Below are 14,165 nucleotides of genomic sequence, written 5' to 3' on the forward strand. Positions count from 1 at the left end.
CGGGCGGCGAAGGGCCGGGCACGTCGAGGGCTGCGGACGCCGCTCAGGGCGCTGCCGCGGGCTGTGCGGTCGCGGGCGAGGCAGATCGCGCTGTCGGAGGGCGGAGGTGAGTCCTGGGCGAGGGGCAGGCGGAGAGGAGAAAGGCGCAGAGGTCAGCCCTCCGGCCCCGGGCCGCCCCGTCCTGGGCTGTCGGCTGAGACCCTGCGGGGACTTCCTGAGCCCGGGACTCCGGGTTGGGGACAGATCGCAAGGCCCTCTCTCCAGCGGGGCTGTGGCTGTGGGCTCCCCTCCAGGCGTCGGACCCCGCACGCTCCACAGAGGGGCCGACAGACTCCTTGCTGTGGGGTGGGGGTGGGGGGTGAGGCTGGGGGCTGCACCAGGGGCGCATTTGTGGAGAGCAGGGTGCCTAGACCTGAGGTAGATACCTGGTGTGTGTGTGTGTGTGTGTGTGTGTGTGTGTGTGTGTGTGTGTGTGTGTGTTGGGGGGCATCTTGGATGGGAGGGGCGCTGGTCCCGGGCCCTGTGGTCCCAGAAGGTCTGGAGTGGCTGGGTGGTCGGGGTGCCACAGTTGCAGACTGTGGACTGGCCTCCTGAGCGGGGAACTCTGGTTTTCCTGTGAGGCTAGCTTCCGGGTCCAGGTGGGGTGGGTCTGGGCTCCCTGCAGGCCGGTGGAGCTGTCTGCGAGGGAGGCTTGTGTGGGGGAGAGAGCCTGGGAGGGAGTGGGCGCTAAAATATGGACTCCCTGTGAGAGCAAAGGCAGCCAGTTGCCCCAGAAGGTAAGGGAGGTGATGGGGGACTGGTGGGCAGAGGATGGGAGGGGCTTCAGGGCCCGGCTCTGTGGGACAGAGGTTGTTTATGAACTGGCTGCTCCCATGATGAGGACCCACTGGGTGGGGCAGGATGCATGGAAAGACGGGAGGGGCCATTTCTGTCACCCCTGCCCCAGTGCAGAAGGAGGCAGCCTCCCACCGGTCCCTCCAGGAGAGACTGGACTGGAGCAGCTCTTTGGAGTTTCTGATCTGCCTCTTGGGCCCTGGTTGGCCCACTCTCTGCCTTGAGAGACATGCCTGTGGCCTCCCTTTGCCTGCTGAGTCCAGTCCTGTGCCATTAAAGGGCTGGCAGGAGGCTGAGAGAGAGCAGTGGGTGGGAGAAGCTGGAATATGTGGGAGAGAGGGGGGAGCTGTAAAGATCTTGGTGGGCTCTTTGTCCTCATGGGCAGAGGACAGGTACATGTGGAGCCCTGAAATCCAGCAACATCACGTGCCCCCAGCCTCGACACCCTCACCCCAGGAATAGATCCTTGGAGAATTCTCTCCATCAGGCAAGAAGTCCTAGGCCTTGTGATTTGGGGGACTCTCTAGGATGGGGATCTCCAGTTTCAAGTCCCTACTCAGCCACACCCTGTCCTGGTCCCCAATGACTGATTGATCATGTCAGTTGGATAGAAGTCAGTGCCAGAAGTCATGGTGAAGCTGAAGATTAGAGGCCGATATGAGGTCAAGGGCCAGGGGTCATCAGTCCGCGGGCAAGAATGGGTCAGTGCATGGGCAGGGTTAAGGATCTGTGTCTGTGGGTAGGGTAAGGGTCAGGTTGGGGCCAGAGTTTAGCCTGTGCGTGTAGTCAGGAAATGAAGTTACTTTCTGTGTAAATCAAACTGCCCCACCCAATGATTCTTAAACCCAAGCAGCAGTAATCTGAAATTAACAGGCCCCTGGGACAGCGTCTTCCTCACCCCATTTCCAGCCATGGACTCTGCGCAGACATACAGCTTTTGGGAGCGGAGGTGGTCCTGAGCCCCATGTTCATCATTCTCCTTAAATAGTTCTGAGTGTGTGTGCATGATGGGGGTGAGGGGGCATGTCCTGAAGACAGATGGTGCTGCCACCCCCTCCACCTCCACCTCTCAAGGAATCAGCAGGATCCTCCTTTTTAAAAAAAATATTTTTTTATTGATTTCATAGAGGAAGGGAGAGGGAGAGAGAGATAGACACATCAATGATGAGAGAGAATCATTGATCAGCCCCACTCTGGGGATCGAGCCCACAATCCAGGCATGTGCCTTGACCAGGAATCGAACCGGGACCTCCTGGTTCATAGGTCAACGCTCAACCACTGAGCCATGCCAGCTGGCAGAATCCTCCTTCTTTAACACAAATTGATTCCGGTCTTCCCTCCCTCCCTAAAGAATGAAGCATGACTAGAATAAACTCTCAATCAGACCAAAAGCTTCTAAGAAGAGAAATGCAGAATACACATCATGAAGGGAAAGAATACTATTCACGTCTGTCCAACTCCCTGCCTTTTGTCAACCACCTACTTTTTAAAAAACATATTTTTATTGATTTCAGAGAGGAAGGGAGAGGGAGAGATAGAAACATCATATGGCAGCCTCCTGCACGTTCCCCACTGGGGATCAAGCCGCCCTTGACTGGAATCGAACCCGGGACCTTTCAGTCCCCAGGCCGATGATCTATCCACTGATCCAAACTGGCCAGGGCTCAACCACCTTTTTTACCTGAACTTGATCCTCACAAGCCCCCCGTTCGACCCATTTTGCAGAAAAGGCACCAGGGCACAGAGAGGCAACCAGGATACACTCCACCCAGATGCCGTAATAGGTCCTTGCCAGCCCTGAGACCCCAGTGTAAGGCACTCAGTGAATCACACACTCAGAAATGAAAGGTAACTGGACAAGCTTCAGATAGCTGGTGAGATTATAGGCACTCAATTTATTTATTTTATTTTTTTTAATATATTTTATTGATTTTTTTACAGAGAGGAAGGGAGAGAGATAGAGAGTTAGAAACATCGATGAGAGAGAAACATCAATCTGCCGCCTCCTGCACATCTCCCACTGGGGATGTGTCCGCAACCCAGGCACATGCCCTTGACCGGAATCGAACCCGGGACCTTTCAGTCCGCAGGCCGACGCTCTATCCACTGAGCCAAACCGGTTTCGGCACTCAGTTTAGATGTGGAATCCAGCTTAGAGTGACGACTCCTAACTCTTTTTTCCTGGTGGTTCTAGATTGTTTCTCCTCCAGATATAATCGCCTTGGTCCAGAAAATCCATCCATTCATTCAACAAAGTGTTTCTCCGGCGCTTGGTTCAGAACTTGGCACAAAGAAACGCTCAGTAAATTTTTGCTGAAGAATTGAAATGATGTACAAATAGGGCTGCCAGCTTCTCCTTTGTGGCCTAGATCCACTGTGTGCTGGTAAATGTTTTACAGTCAACACTACAAAAGGGAGAAAACCCAGATTTGTAGTGTTTGCCAATTTCTGTGATGTAAATGCTCCCACCATGGCTGATTTCAAGCTACCAATGTGATGGCAGTGAATGTGGAATTGGGAAGAGGTACAGAGAATCTGCTTTTGCCAGCTGGTGGGAATCAGCTCCAGCATGCCACTCCATCACCCTGAACTGGGCTCCTGTCCTTGGCTCTCAAAGCCTGTGCACTCCCCATCTATTTGCTTTCCCTTTCTCAGCAGCTCTGTGCTCTGTGAACGCCCATGACCCGCCCCTGTCTTTCCCCCTGATTCTGATTCCTGGACATCCAACTTTGCACCTCCAATGATAGCAGGATTGAATGTATCTGGAAATCTCCATGATGCTGGCCATGTGGGATGATCCTGGGCATGCCTGGATGTCTGTGCATGACGGGGCTGAGTTGTGTGAACTGTGCATTAGCAAGGATGTATATGTGCATGTGTGTGTGTGGGGGGGGTATGACAGTGCCCACCTGTGTCTGTTGGTGTTCTATTAGCAAAACTTCCTGGCTACAGAGAGGGAGTGGGCTCTGGGCAGCTCCCCTTAAGCTTTTTGCTCCTCCAGGTATTGCCCATACATCAGCTCCTGATCTCAGCCACCTTCCTGGAAGTACTAGCTCCATTCACCTACCCTCTGCTCTCTCCTCACCTAGGCTTACCTGACTCCCACCCCTTCTCGTCATTCCACCCAAATGCAGCCCTGGGCCACAGTTGTTTCCAGTCTCATCTAACAACTGAGATGCCATGAAACCACAGCAGGCATCTAGGTCTCCTCGGCCAGCCCACCTTCTGGAGTCAGCCTTTATGCAAAGGGTCCTTTCCCTTCCCTTCCCCCACTCTGCTTTCTGCCAGTGACCCCCAGACACACATCTCCACCTCAGCTTCTCCCTGGCCTCTAGAGCATATATCCTCTGGCTCCTCTGGCAGTTCCTGAACTCCAGCTGGAGCACTGCCCCTTGGGCCCTGCAGGCCTGTGTCTGTGGGTAGGGTAAGGGTCAGGGGAGCTTGCCCTTCTCCAGTGTTCTCCATCTCACCACCCATCTGCCAGTTTGAATCAGATACTGTCATCCTTGACAACTTCTTCCTAATCCCCATATCCAATCCTGCCACCTCCATCAGCCCTGTTGGTTTTAACCTCTAGCTTAATTGTACCTACTTCTGTTTCAAGATACACAGCAATGAGCATCATCAGTCGCCTGGAGCCCTGATTGGGCTTCTGCTTCCATACTGTCCCACTGCAACCCACACCCCCAAGCAGCCAGAGGAACTTTTAAAAACGCAAATCCAGTCATGCCCCCACCTCCACTCTGCCACTTCAAAACTTTCAAGATTGCCCAGCCAGTGTAGCTCAGTGGTTGAACATCAACCTATGAACCAGGAGGTCACGGTTGAGCCCCGGTTGGGGCATATGCCACGGTTGTGGGCTCGATCCCCAGTGTGGGGCCTGCAGGTGGCTGCCGATCGATGATTCTCTCTCATCATCGATGTCTCTACCTCTCTCTCCCTCTCCCTTCCTCTCTGAAATCAATTTAAAAACTATATTTTAAAAAACGTTCAAGATTTGTTGTTGCCCTTTATTTAAAACCAAATCTAAAATAGGGTCCGCGAGGGCCTGCCTGTAGGGCCGGGCCAGGCCAGCCCCTCTCTCCAGCCTTACCATGCTCTCCTCTCTGCCGCGCTTGTAACCAGCTGTGACCTTGGCTGCATCATTTGTAACCTCAAATCCACTTGGGTGTTTATCTGATTATAAGCAGTTCCCCGCCAGGTTGTGGGCCCCTGGGGCAGAGACAGTGTCTCTCTGGGTCTGTCTCCGATGTCCCCCAGCACCTGGCACAGAGTGGGCACCAAAAACATTTAGGACCATCCTGATTCCAACAAAGCAACTGTTAAAAAAAGACCTTTTTGAGAAAAGCTGGGACGGTGGACTGAGCATTAGATGAGATTAAGGAATTAATTTTGTTACACATGATAAGGGTGCTGTGGCAATGTTTTTAAAAGTCTATCTGTTGGAGAGACATATTGAAGAATTTATAGGTGAAACAACATGGTGTCTGGTATTTGCTTCAAAAGACTCCAGCCAGAAATAAATAAAACAAGTAAGCATTCCATGAGGGAACAAAGGAACAAATAAATGTTATTTGCATGTCTGTTCCTGTTCACAGCCTCAGGGCCTGCGAAGATGCTGGCTGTCCCGGAGCTGGGCCTGCAGGGGCTGTACATTGGTAAGAATCCCTCACCTCTGCCCCCACCCACCCTCCACTTGCCCTTGTCTGGATAGGGGTGCCTCTCCCAGAAGTTCCTGAGAGTGTATGTGTGTGCACACAGGACTGTGTACGTAAGTGTGTGTGTTTGTGCACGCTTCACTCCTGTGTGCACACAGAACATATCTGTTCATGGGACCCTGTGCGCGCGCACATGTGTGCGTGTGCGTGTGTGTGTGTGTGTGTGTGTGTGTTTCTGTCTGTCTGTCTATCTATCTGTTTGCTGTGGGCAGATCTCTGTGCAGGGCCTTGTGTGAGACTGTGTATATCTGCAAGTAGGTCTATATGCACGGAATTCTGTGTGTGTGTGTGTGTGTGTGTGTGCAGGGGCGGGAGGCCAGGAGGCAGGAGGGACACTCCTCAGGAAGTCCACTCACAAAGACCTGGTGGGCTGGGCCTTCCTTCCTGCCTCCCTTCCCAGGCTCACACCACACAGCGCCTTGGCCCTTCAAGCTAGAGCTGGCGGCAGGGCCTAAGCCTGTGCTGGTCGCCTGAGGAAAGGGAGCTCTGAGGGTGTGACCAAAATGCCCTGCCTCTCCAGCACCCCAAGACAGACTCCAGCCCTGTCCCAGGCACTTTCTAGAGTCCCCCTCATTTCCTGCCCCTCACATATGTTCCCAGGGTACCCAAGGCCAGAAAGGGCTGGGAGCTGTCAGGGCCACCGCCAGGGCAGCCGCTGAGGGAGCACAGGCCCTGGGCCCCGGCTCAGCCTGAAGCCAGACAATTTGCTTTGTCCGTGGGTCTTTATGCCAGACTCCATCAGCCCCCTCATCCCCATGCCTGAATCTCAGGGCAGCCCCAGTCCTCTTCACAGGAGCCCTAGGAAAGCCCAGAGTGGTGGTGACAGGCCACCAGCCCACACCTGGGGGATGTCTAGCAGACAGACCCCTGAGCTGCCTGAGCCTCCAAGCCAGGCTTTGGGCTGCCTTCTGGGGCTGTGTTGCTTCCTTCCACTGAAGGCCCAGCTCAGTCCTGGGCCTGTGAGAGAGGCTCACTGGGGCCTCATGCCCCCCAATGCTGGCTCCACGTGCATGTGTTGTTTGGGGGGGTCGGGGGATGACTTGGGCTTCACTTCCTATTTTTGTGAACACCCCTCAGCTCAGGGCTGGGCTGAGGCGGTGCTGCCCTGCCGTGATCCTCACAGGCAGCCAGCTGGGCCTGTCTTTGGCCCTTGGCGGGAGTACTGGGTGTACTGGTTAATAATGCAGATGTTTTTCAATAGATGAAGTTACACATATGTTGATATATATGCGATTTGATATCTATGCTATTTTGTTGTATTGTTCCTTCAGATTACCACTTGTTCCGGTCGATGGCACACGCACTTTCTGAGCAGCACTTCAAAACGTACGAAGAAGTGGAAAATTGGGTCTCTGAATGGTTTGCCTCAAAACAAGAAAAGTTCTATTGGCAATATTAACCAGTTAATAGCCAGTCTGCATTATTAACCGGTTAATACGGATTTTGTAATCAGAGAAAATACGATAATTTCAAGAGAAACATCAAAAGTGCTTTATTCAAAGTAATGTCCATCCCTAGCTACACATTTCCCCATCTTTCAGGTAATTTGTGGATACCGCCCCAATAGAAAGAAGTTTTCTTGTTTTGAGGCAAACTATTCAGAGACCCAATTTTCCACTTCTTCGTACGTTTTGAAGTGCTGCTCGGAAAGTGTGTGTGCCATCGACCGGAACAAGTGGTAATCTGAAGGAGCAAGGTCTGGTAAATACGGCGGGTGGGTTAATACTTCCCAGGCAAGATCTTTTAACGTGTCTTTACTAGTAGAAGGGGGCTGCTCTCTCAGGTTCTGAGAACCATGTGGCTGAACTCTAGGGGGAGGGGAGCAGTTAGGTCTGTAGCTCCCCCACCTTTCCTGGTTTCTCCACCTTCTACCCGACCCCAGGCAGGAGCTCACCCACCCCATCTTTCCTGCTCTTCTATCTCTGCACTCAGTCTGCCCCCACATACGCTGCTTCTCGGTCTTTCCTCCCCTCCCCGTGTCTGAGGGGTGCTGGGGGAGATGAGTAGTCCCCAGGTGAGGCATGGGTCATCCTCCAGGGATGGTCACCCTCAGCCTGCTCCTGCCTCAGGTGTCCCTGTTCAGTCTCATCCTTCTTCCCCTCCCACCCATCCCCCTTCTTCAGCAGGGCACCCCTGCCTTGGCCCAGCAAGGACCGATGGGAGAACCTCCCAGGCCTGGGGCCCAGCTGCCAGCCCCCTACCCTGATTGTGCCACAATGTCTTCCCCTCTCTTTGCAGGCTCCAGCCCAGAACGGTCCCCCATCCCCAGCCCACCCGGCTCCCCAAGGACCCAGGAAAGCTGTGGCATTGCCCCCCTCACACCCTCGCAGTCTCCCGTAAGCCTGGTGTGGGCATCTGGGTGGTGGGTGTCCAGAGTGGTGTGGAGGGGGATTGGTGCTCAAGAAAACAAGACCTGGCAGGGCCGGGGCAGGGCTGGGGGTACCACTGTGCCTCCTGCCCCAGCACACCTCAGTCATGCTCTCTGCAGAAGGGTTACCCTTACGTGACCTTGCACTTAAGGGGTAACAATTCTATTGAGGTGAGCCCCAGTACTAACACCCAAATACCCGCTCCAGGATGACATCCAGGGGCTATTGCAGCTCACCTGCCGGGGGCAGGCGTATTTCTGAGCATATGGTTTTTTCAGGGTCTGCACTGGCCCTCCCAGGGCTACCCCGCCCCCCTCCTGTCTAGTATAGCCCCACCTGAGGAAGAGGAGACACACTGCTAAAAAATACAGAGTTTGGAAATTACTAGCTTGAATTATCCAGGACATAACCCTCCCCCAAGCTCGCTGGGTCATCTCACCCCAGACAGCCTCACCCAAATTATCGAGCTTGGGGGCCCCTTTGTTCTCAGGGAGCCAGGCCTAGGAGAAGGCAGGGGCCGCTCTGGGCACGTGCACGGGGCCTCTCCCCTCTGCCACAAAACCGACAGTCTGGTTGTGTCACTGTGGCCACAGAGAGCACAGGGTCAAGTATACACAGGTCCATGTGCTGTGAAGCTGCCAGGAGGAGCGTAATTGCCCACAGCTGGACCCGGGCTGTGAAATGGTGTGAGATGGGGGTGGGCTAAGGCTGTGCAGACAGAAGGTGGGCAGAGAACCAGGAGCCAGGAAAACAGGAGCTTGAGCTAAAAGCTGCGCAGGGCTGCCTGAGAGGCAGTTGGCATCTCCAGGGATCAGCCTGGAGCCTGGGAAGGGAGGGGAGCCCAAGCAGGCAGGTGGGAGGAGGTGAACCAGGGATGAGCTGGACCTCAGTCAGGAAAGGGGGTGGGGGCTCCCATGTACACCCAGCCTAGCCCTTGGGCTGCTCCCTAACTCTAGGTCTTGCACTTGCAGAAGCCTGAGGCCCGAGCCCCCCAGCAGGCCTCCTTCTCTGTGGTGGTGGCCATCGACTTCGGTACCACTTCCAGTGGCTATGCCTTCAGCTTTTCCAGTGACCCTGAGGCCATCCACATGATGAGGTGAGGGCCACTGGGCTGTGAGATTGGGTCGGGGGAGAGGGGTTGGGCCTGGTCCCAGAAGTACTGTCACTGAGGAGACATGGGGTACTCTCAGAGCTCCTGCCACCCCAAGTCTGGGCTCCCCTCTGGGGTAAAAGTTTGGAGGATGGCCCTTGGCCTGTGCCCCCAGCCTCCATTGGAGCAGTTCCCTGCCCTCTGCAGGAAATGTTGGGCTTTATTTTTAATTTTAAAACATTTTATTGAGATATAAAAAACATACAGGAAAGTACACAAATATCTGGGCTTGCTTACAAACACATACTACTAGTACACACATATATGTATGAATATTTGTGTGTTTTAAATAAAAACGGAATATCGCCAAAACCGGTTTGGCTCAGTGGATAGAGCGTCGGCCTGCGGACTGAAGGGTCCTGGGTTCGGTTCCAGTCAAGGGCATGTACCTGGGTTGCGGGCATATCCCCGGTGGGAGATGTGCAGGAGGTAGCTGATCGATGTTTCTCTCTCGTCGATGTTTCTAGCTCTCTATCTCTCTCCTTCCTCTCTGTAAAAAATCAATAAAATATATTTTTTTAAAAAAAATAAATAAATAAATAAAAATGGAATATCATACAATTTGCCTTTTTTATTTTTTATTGATTTTAGAGAGAGAGGAAGGTAGAGCGAGAGAGAGAAACATCAATATGAGAGCATAACATTCATCGATTGCCTCCTGCACGCCCCCTGCTGGGATTGAACCTGAAACCCGGGCATGTGCCCTGACCAGAATTGAACTGGCAACCTTTTGGTACATGAGACGATGCCAACCAACTGAGCTCACTGGCCAGGGCCAATTTGCCTAATTTAAACTTTCAACACTATTCTGTAGACATTTCATGTCAGTACATAAAGCTACCACTTTCTTTTTAACAGTTGCATAGTTTTTCCATAGTATGGATGTTTCAAAATTTACCCATTATTCTACTGATTGTTTGTTTGTTTGTTTTGGGGGGGTCTCTAATTTTTCACTATTACAAAAATAATGCTGCAAGGAATCTCCTTCCTTGAAAACTTGTGCTGAGATTTCTATGGAGCAGATTGCTAGAGGCAGATTCCTAGGTCCGACATCTCAAATGAAATACAAGGACCTGAAGGACCAGAGGGCTAACCGAGTTGACGCAAGTCACACAGTTGTTATGAAAGAGATGATCAAAAAATCCATCCTGATGTCGAGTTTTAGTTGAACAAAACATTTCTTTAAACACTCCCTCCAGCCCTGCAGACCCTGATCCTTAGAGTGTGTCTTAGTGGGGCTGCAGCCAATAGGTGGAGCTCTAGAAGACCCCAAAGCTCCCAACTCAGACTGGAATGGGGGATCAGGGACTTGCCCAGGGCCCCAGAGGCTGGATGGAAGGGTGGATGGAGAGACCGATAGTCAGGTCCCTGCCTCACAGGTACCGGGACTTGACCTTCATGAGCCTGGACTGTCATTCCCCTTTCTCTGCTCCCCCATACCCACAACGGCTCTGAGCACTCACAGTCCCCCAGGGTCAGCACACGGCAGCCGAGGCCACGCTGCGCCCCATGCTGGAGCCAAGGACACATGAAGGGACACTGCCTCTGTCCTGTGGAGGTGACAGTCACAGGAAGTCACTGGGGGACGTCCTGGCCTCCTCCCAAGCCTTCCCCACCCCTACCAGCCACCCAGTCCCATCACTTCTGTCTCCTTACTATCTCTGGAGTACCCATCCACTTCTCTCCACGGCCACCACCCTCTCTCACCTGGATGGTTTTTATTCTCTGCCCTCCCTCCCCTCCAGGCTGTTGCTACATGGGGACCTGTCACCTTTCTCAAGGCCACTGTGATCATGCCTCTTCACTCCCCAACCTAACCCCCAGCAAGAGAGAATTCCGATACGGCATTTGATGTTCTTTAGCTGACCTTAACACTCCTGTCTTTTCTCCTGCTGCATTTTGAGCTAACCTACAGCTAGTTCTCCTGTTCTTTCACATCTCTAAGCGTTGGCACATACTGTTCTTCTACCTGGATTCCCAGTACCTTCCCCAAAGGGCCACAGTGGCAAGCGTGGCCTAGAGGAGTCAGGAAACCAGGGAAGATTTCCAGGTCAAAGAACTGGGCAGGGAGTTCTGGGTGGCGGTCTGCATGTGCCTGTGAATAGGGAGGTTTGGAATGTCATTCAGGTTTTGGGGGACCTGGCAGAGGTGCAGTCAGCTGGGGTATTGCTGCTGAGGTGGGTCAGACAGGAATGTCATGAATGCCCTAAAGGAGCTTGGCAGTGGAGGACGGCCCTGAGCGAGGCGAACTAGCTGGCAGGGAGAAGGCCTCTGCTAGGATGCTGGAGAGACACATGAGGAAGCCAGACCCAGGCAGATGGATGGATGATGGCCTGCTGCTCCGTGTTAAGGGTGCAGGGAGACAGGTCAAATGATGAAGGGAACCCAGAATGCCGGGTGCGTCCCGAAGCCCCATGAATAGGGAGGACCCAAGAGCAGCATTCATGGAGATTTAACTGGATTCCAAGCACCATCTTTCTTTTCACAAGAACCCTGAGGCAGGTACTGTTATTATTCCCATTTTACAGTAGGGAAGACTGAGACTGGGGGAGGCTAAGTGGCCTGCCAAGGTCACACAGCTCACCCCAACGCCATTATCCAACCCTCCCCCCCCCCCAAGTGAGGGTTGCTGCTGACCCCACTGATAGCCCTGTCTCTACAGGAAATGGGAGGGCGGGGACCCCGGCGTGGCGCACCAGAAGACCCCCACCTGCCTCCTGCTGACCCCGGAGGGTGCCTTTCACAGCTTTGGCTACACTGCCCGTGATTACTACCATGATCTAGACCCCGAGGAGGCTCGGGACTGGCTCTACTTCGAGAAGTTCAAGATGAAGATCCACAGCGCCACTGTGAGTCACATTCTGGCTCAGGACCAGTTCCAGCCAGGGAAGGGGGTCAGGAGGGGAAGGGGCGGGCCTAATGGAGGGTGGGTAGGGTGTGGTGGCGAAGGACGGAGCTTGGAAGTAAAGAAGGGATGAAGGCGTGGCTGAGGGTGAGGATAGGGTTAGCGGAGAGGCGGGGCTAAAGAGGGGCTGGGGACAGAACTAAAGTGAGACTATAGAGCAAGTGGGACGGTGCCCAAGAGGATAAGCACCAGGAAATGGGGTGGTTTTAAGAGAGAGGTCGTCAGGAAATGGGGGCAGAACTACGGCCTTCTGCAGCGTGGCCCTGTGTCCCTGCCAGGATCTCACCTTGAAGACCCAGCTGGAGGCGGTAAATGGAAAGAAAATGCCTGCCCTGGAGGTGTTCGCCCATGCCCTGCGCTTCTTCAAGGAGCATGCTCTTCAGGTGCGCTGCGGCCCCATCCCCAGGCCCACCCTTTCCCCTTAGCCATCCCTAGCCCCTGGCAGAGGTCAGAGGTCATCTTCTCCACTCCCCTGCCTTCTTGTCTGGGAGAGCCTGCGTGGGCCATATATGTGTTGGTGGAGGGGGTTAGCGTTAGGGATTTTTCCAACTCTGCTGGAAAGCCCTTCCTGAGGCTTGATTAGTTCTTCCAGCTCCCACAGAGGGCTGAGGACACCCCACTCAAGCCAGCCGCTCATCTCACTGCCCCTCCTGCTCCAGGAGCTGAGAGAGCAGTGCCCCTCGCTGCCGGAGAAGGATACTGTGCGCTGGGTGCTGACGGTGCCCGCCATCTGGAAACAGCCCGCCAAGCAGTTCATGCGGGAGGCTGCCTACCTGGTGAGGACACGCAGGCAGAGGGGTGGATGTTGCTCAGGAGGGCCCCAGGGATGGCCCCATACATCCCCTCATTCACCCACCACCCTTGGGACCAGACATGCATTGTGGGAAGACCTCCAGCCTTTACCTGCTGGGCATTTTGGCGGTTTGTTGCCACTGGGGGAAGGAGGTGGCTGCAGGAACAGAGGACTGAGGGACAAGAGGCCCTGCCCAGGCCAGCTTAGCCAGTGGCTTAGGTCAGGTTTCCTAAAAGCAGAACCCAGGATGGGAGTTGTGCGTTCGTCTGTTGAAGAAGGGCTCTCTGGGGGTGAGGGAAGCTGAGCAGGGCTGTGGAGTGTGACCTCAGCCTGACGCCGTGGAGAGCTCTGGAGGGAGAACTGTACCCCCGTGTTGGCCACATTGAGGCAAGGGGGCCAGCTTTTTGTTACTGGTTACTGGGTAGAGGGGGATCCTCTCCAAGTGAGGCGGTTCCCATTCAGCTGAGGGCAGCTCCAGAGAAGGGGGCAGCTGTGAGCCAAGAGCAGCCACACTCCCAGTAGCTGGGCAGAGTACTCAGAACATGCACTTCATCCAGCGTCAGTATTTTCAGGAATCCACCACCCCCACTGCCCCAACCACTGTGAGTTCCTGAGCACAGGAACCTCTGAAGGGAGGTGGTCTGGGCCAGTGTTTGCTGGTTTTCCTACCATAAGAGATACCCAAAGGTCTGGAGAAAGATGGGTGGAGCTCAGGCACTGCCTCTCTAGTAGAGATGGGGGGAGAAAAGGGAACAGCCTTCCAGAGCAAGACTCATTGCTTGGTCTTGACCCTGGGGCTCTGGAGGACGCCTTAGGACCTACAAAAGGGGTCTCGGGGCTGCCTGTAGACCCCTTGGAGGATACCAGGGCCCCCTATGGGTCAGGCATGTGCCCAGGTGCCTATGCTTGTCACTGGAAGAAGCTAACCCTAAGCCTAGTGGGCATCCCCCTGCAAAGACCAGAATGAAAGCAAGGATGTGCCCAGCTAGAACAAACACACACCCCCAGCCATAGTGCCCCTCCTCCTGCCAGTTTACCCATTCTGCTTCCTCCCACACCGTTCCCTGGCTGCCAGCTCAGGAAGGGCTGGCCCTGGCAGGAAGTCTGGAAACCTACCCCTCCCCACCCCCCATCTCGTCAGAATCCAGGGAATCCCACAAACTCATAAAAGACTTTGCACAGGGACTCCCCCATCCTGATGCAGGAAGTAACAGCTCCCAAATGTTTTTCTCCCCCCAACTGGCCTGTCTTGGTGCCTGGAATTTCACTAGGAGTTTCCTTCCTCCTACATGAGATTCCCCAGAAACAAAGTTCCCCTGGGAGTGGGGAGGCCTGTGGCCACTGTGACACCAGCCTGGTGAAGGAGGAGGGCTCAGTGAGCCAAAGGGGTCCCCAC

General features: G+C 54.2%; 1 protein-coding gene across 1 annotated transcript in view; it reads left to right on the plus strand.

Moving 5' to 3' along the window:
* Nucleotides 1–14,165, plus strand: part of HSPA12B (heat shock protein family A (Hsp70) member 12B) — a 24,166-nt gene continuing 10,001 nt past the window's right edge. The window contains exons 1-7 of the mRNA XM_036322325.1: nucleotides 1–106; nucleotides 5,433–5,492; nucleotides 7,791–7,888; nucleotides 8,893–9,017; nucleotides 11,734–11,920; nucleotides 12,255–12,359; nucleotides 12,636–12,752. Of these exons, the coding sequence (XP_036178218.1) occupies nucleotides 5,450–5,492; nucleotides 7,791–7,888; nucleotides 8,893–9,017; nucleotides 11,734–11,920; nucleotides 12,255–12,359; nucleotides 12,636–12,752 (675 nt within the window). The 5' untranslated portion in view covers nucleotides 1–106; nucleotides 5,433–5,449. The remainder of the gene's footprint in view (nucleotides 107–5,432; nucleotides 5,493–7,790; nucleotides 7,889–8,892; nucleotides 9,018–11,733; nucleotides 11,921–12,254; nucleotides 12,360–12,635; nucleotides 12,753–14,165) is intronic.

This window comes from Myotis myotis, unplaced genomic scaffold, assembly GCF_014108235.1.
Source record: "Myotis myotis isolate mMyoMyo1 unplaced genomic scaffold, mMyoMyo1.p scaffold_m19_p_9, whole genome shotgun sequence".
NCBI classification, from domain to species: domain Eukaryota; kingdom Metazoa; phylum Chordata; class Mammalia; order Chiroptera; family Vespertilionidae; genus Myotis; species Myotis myotis.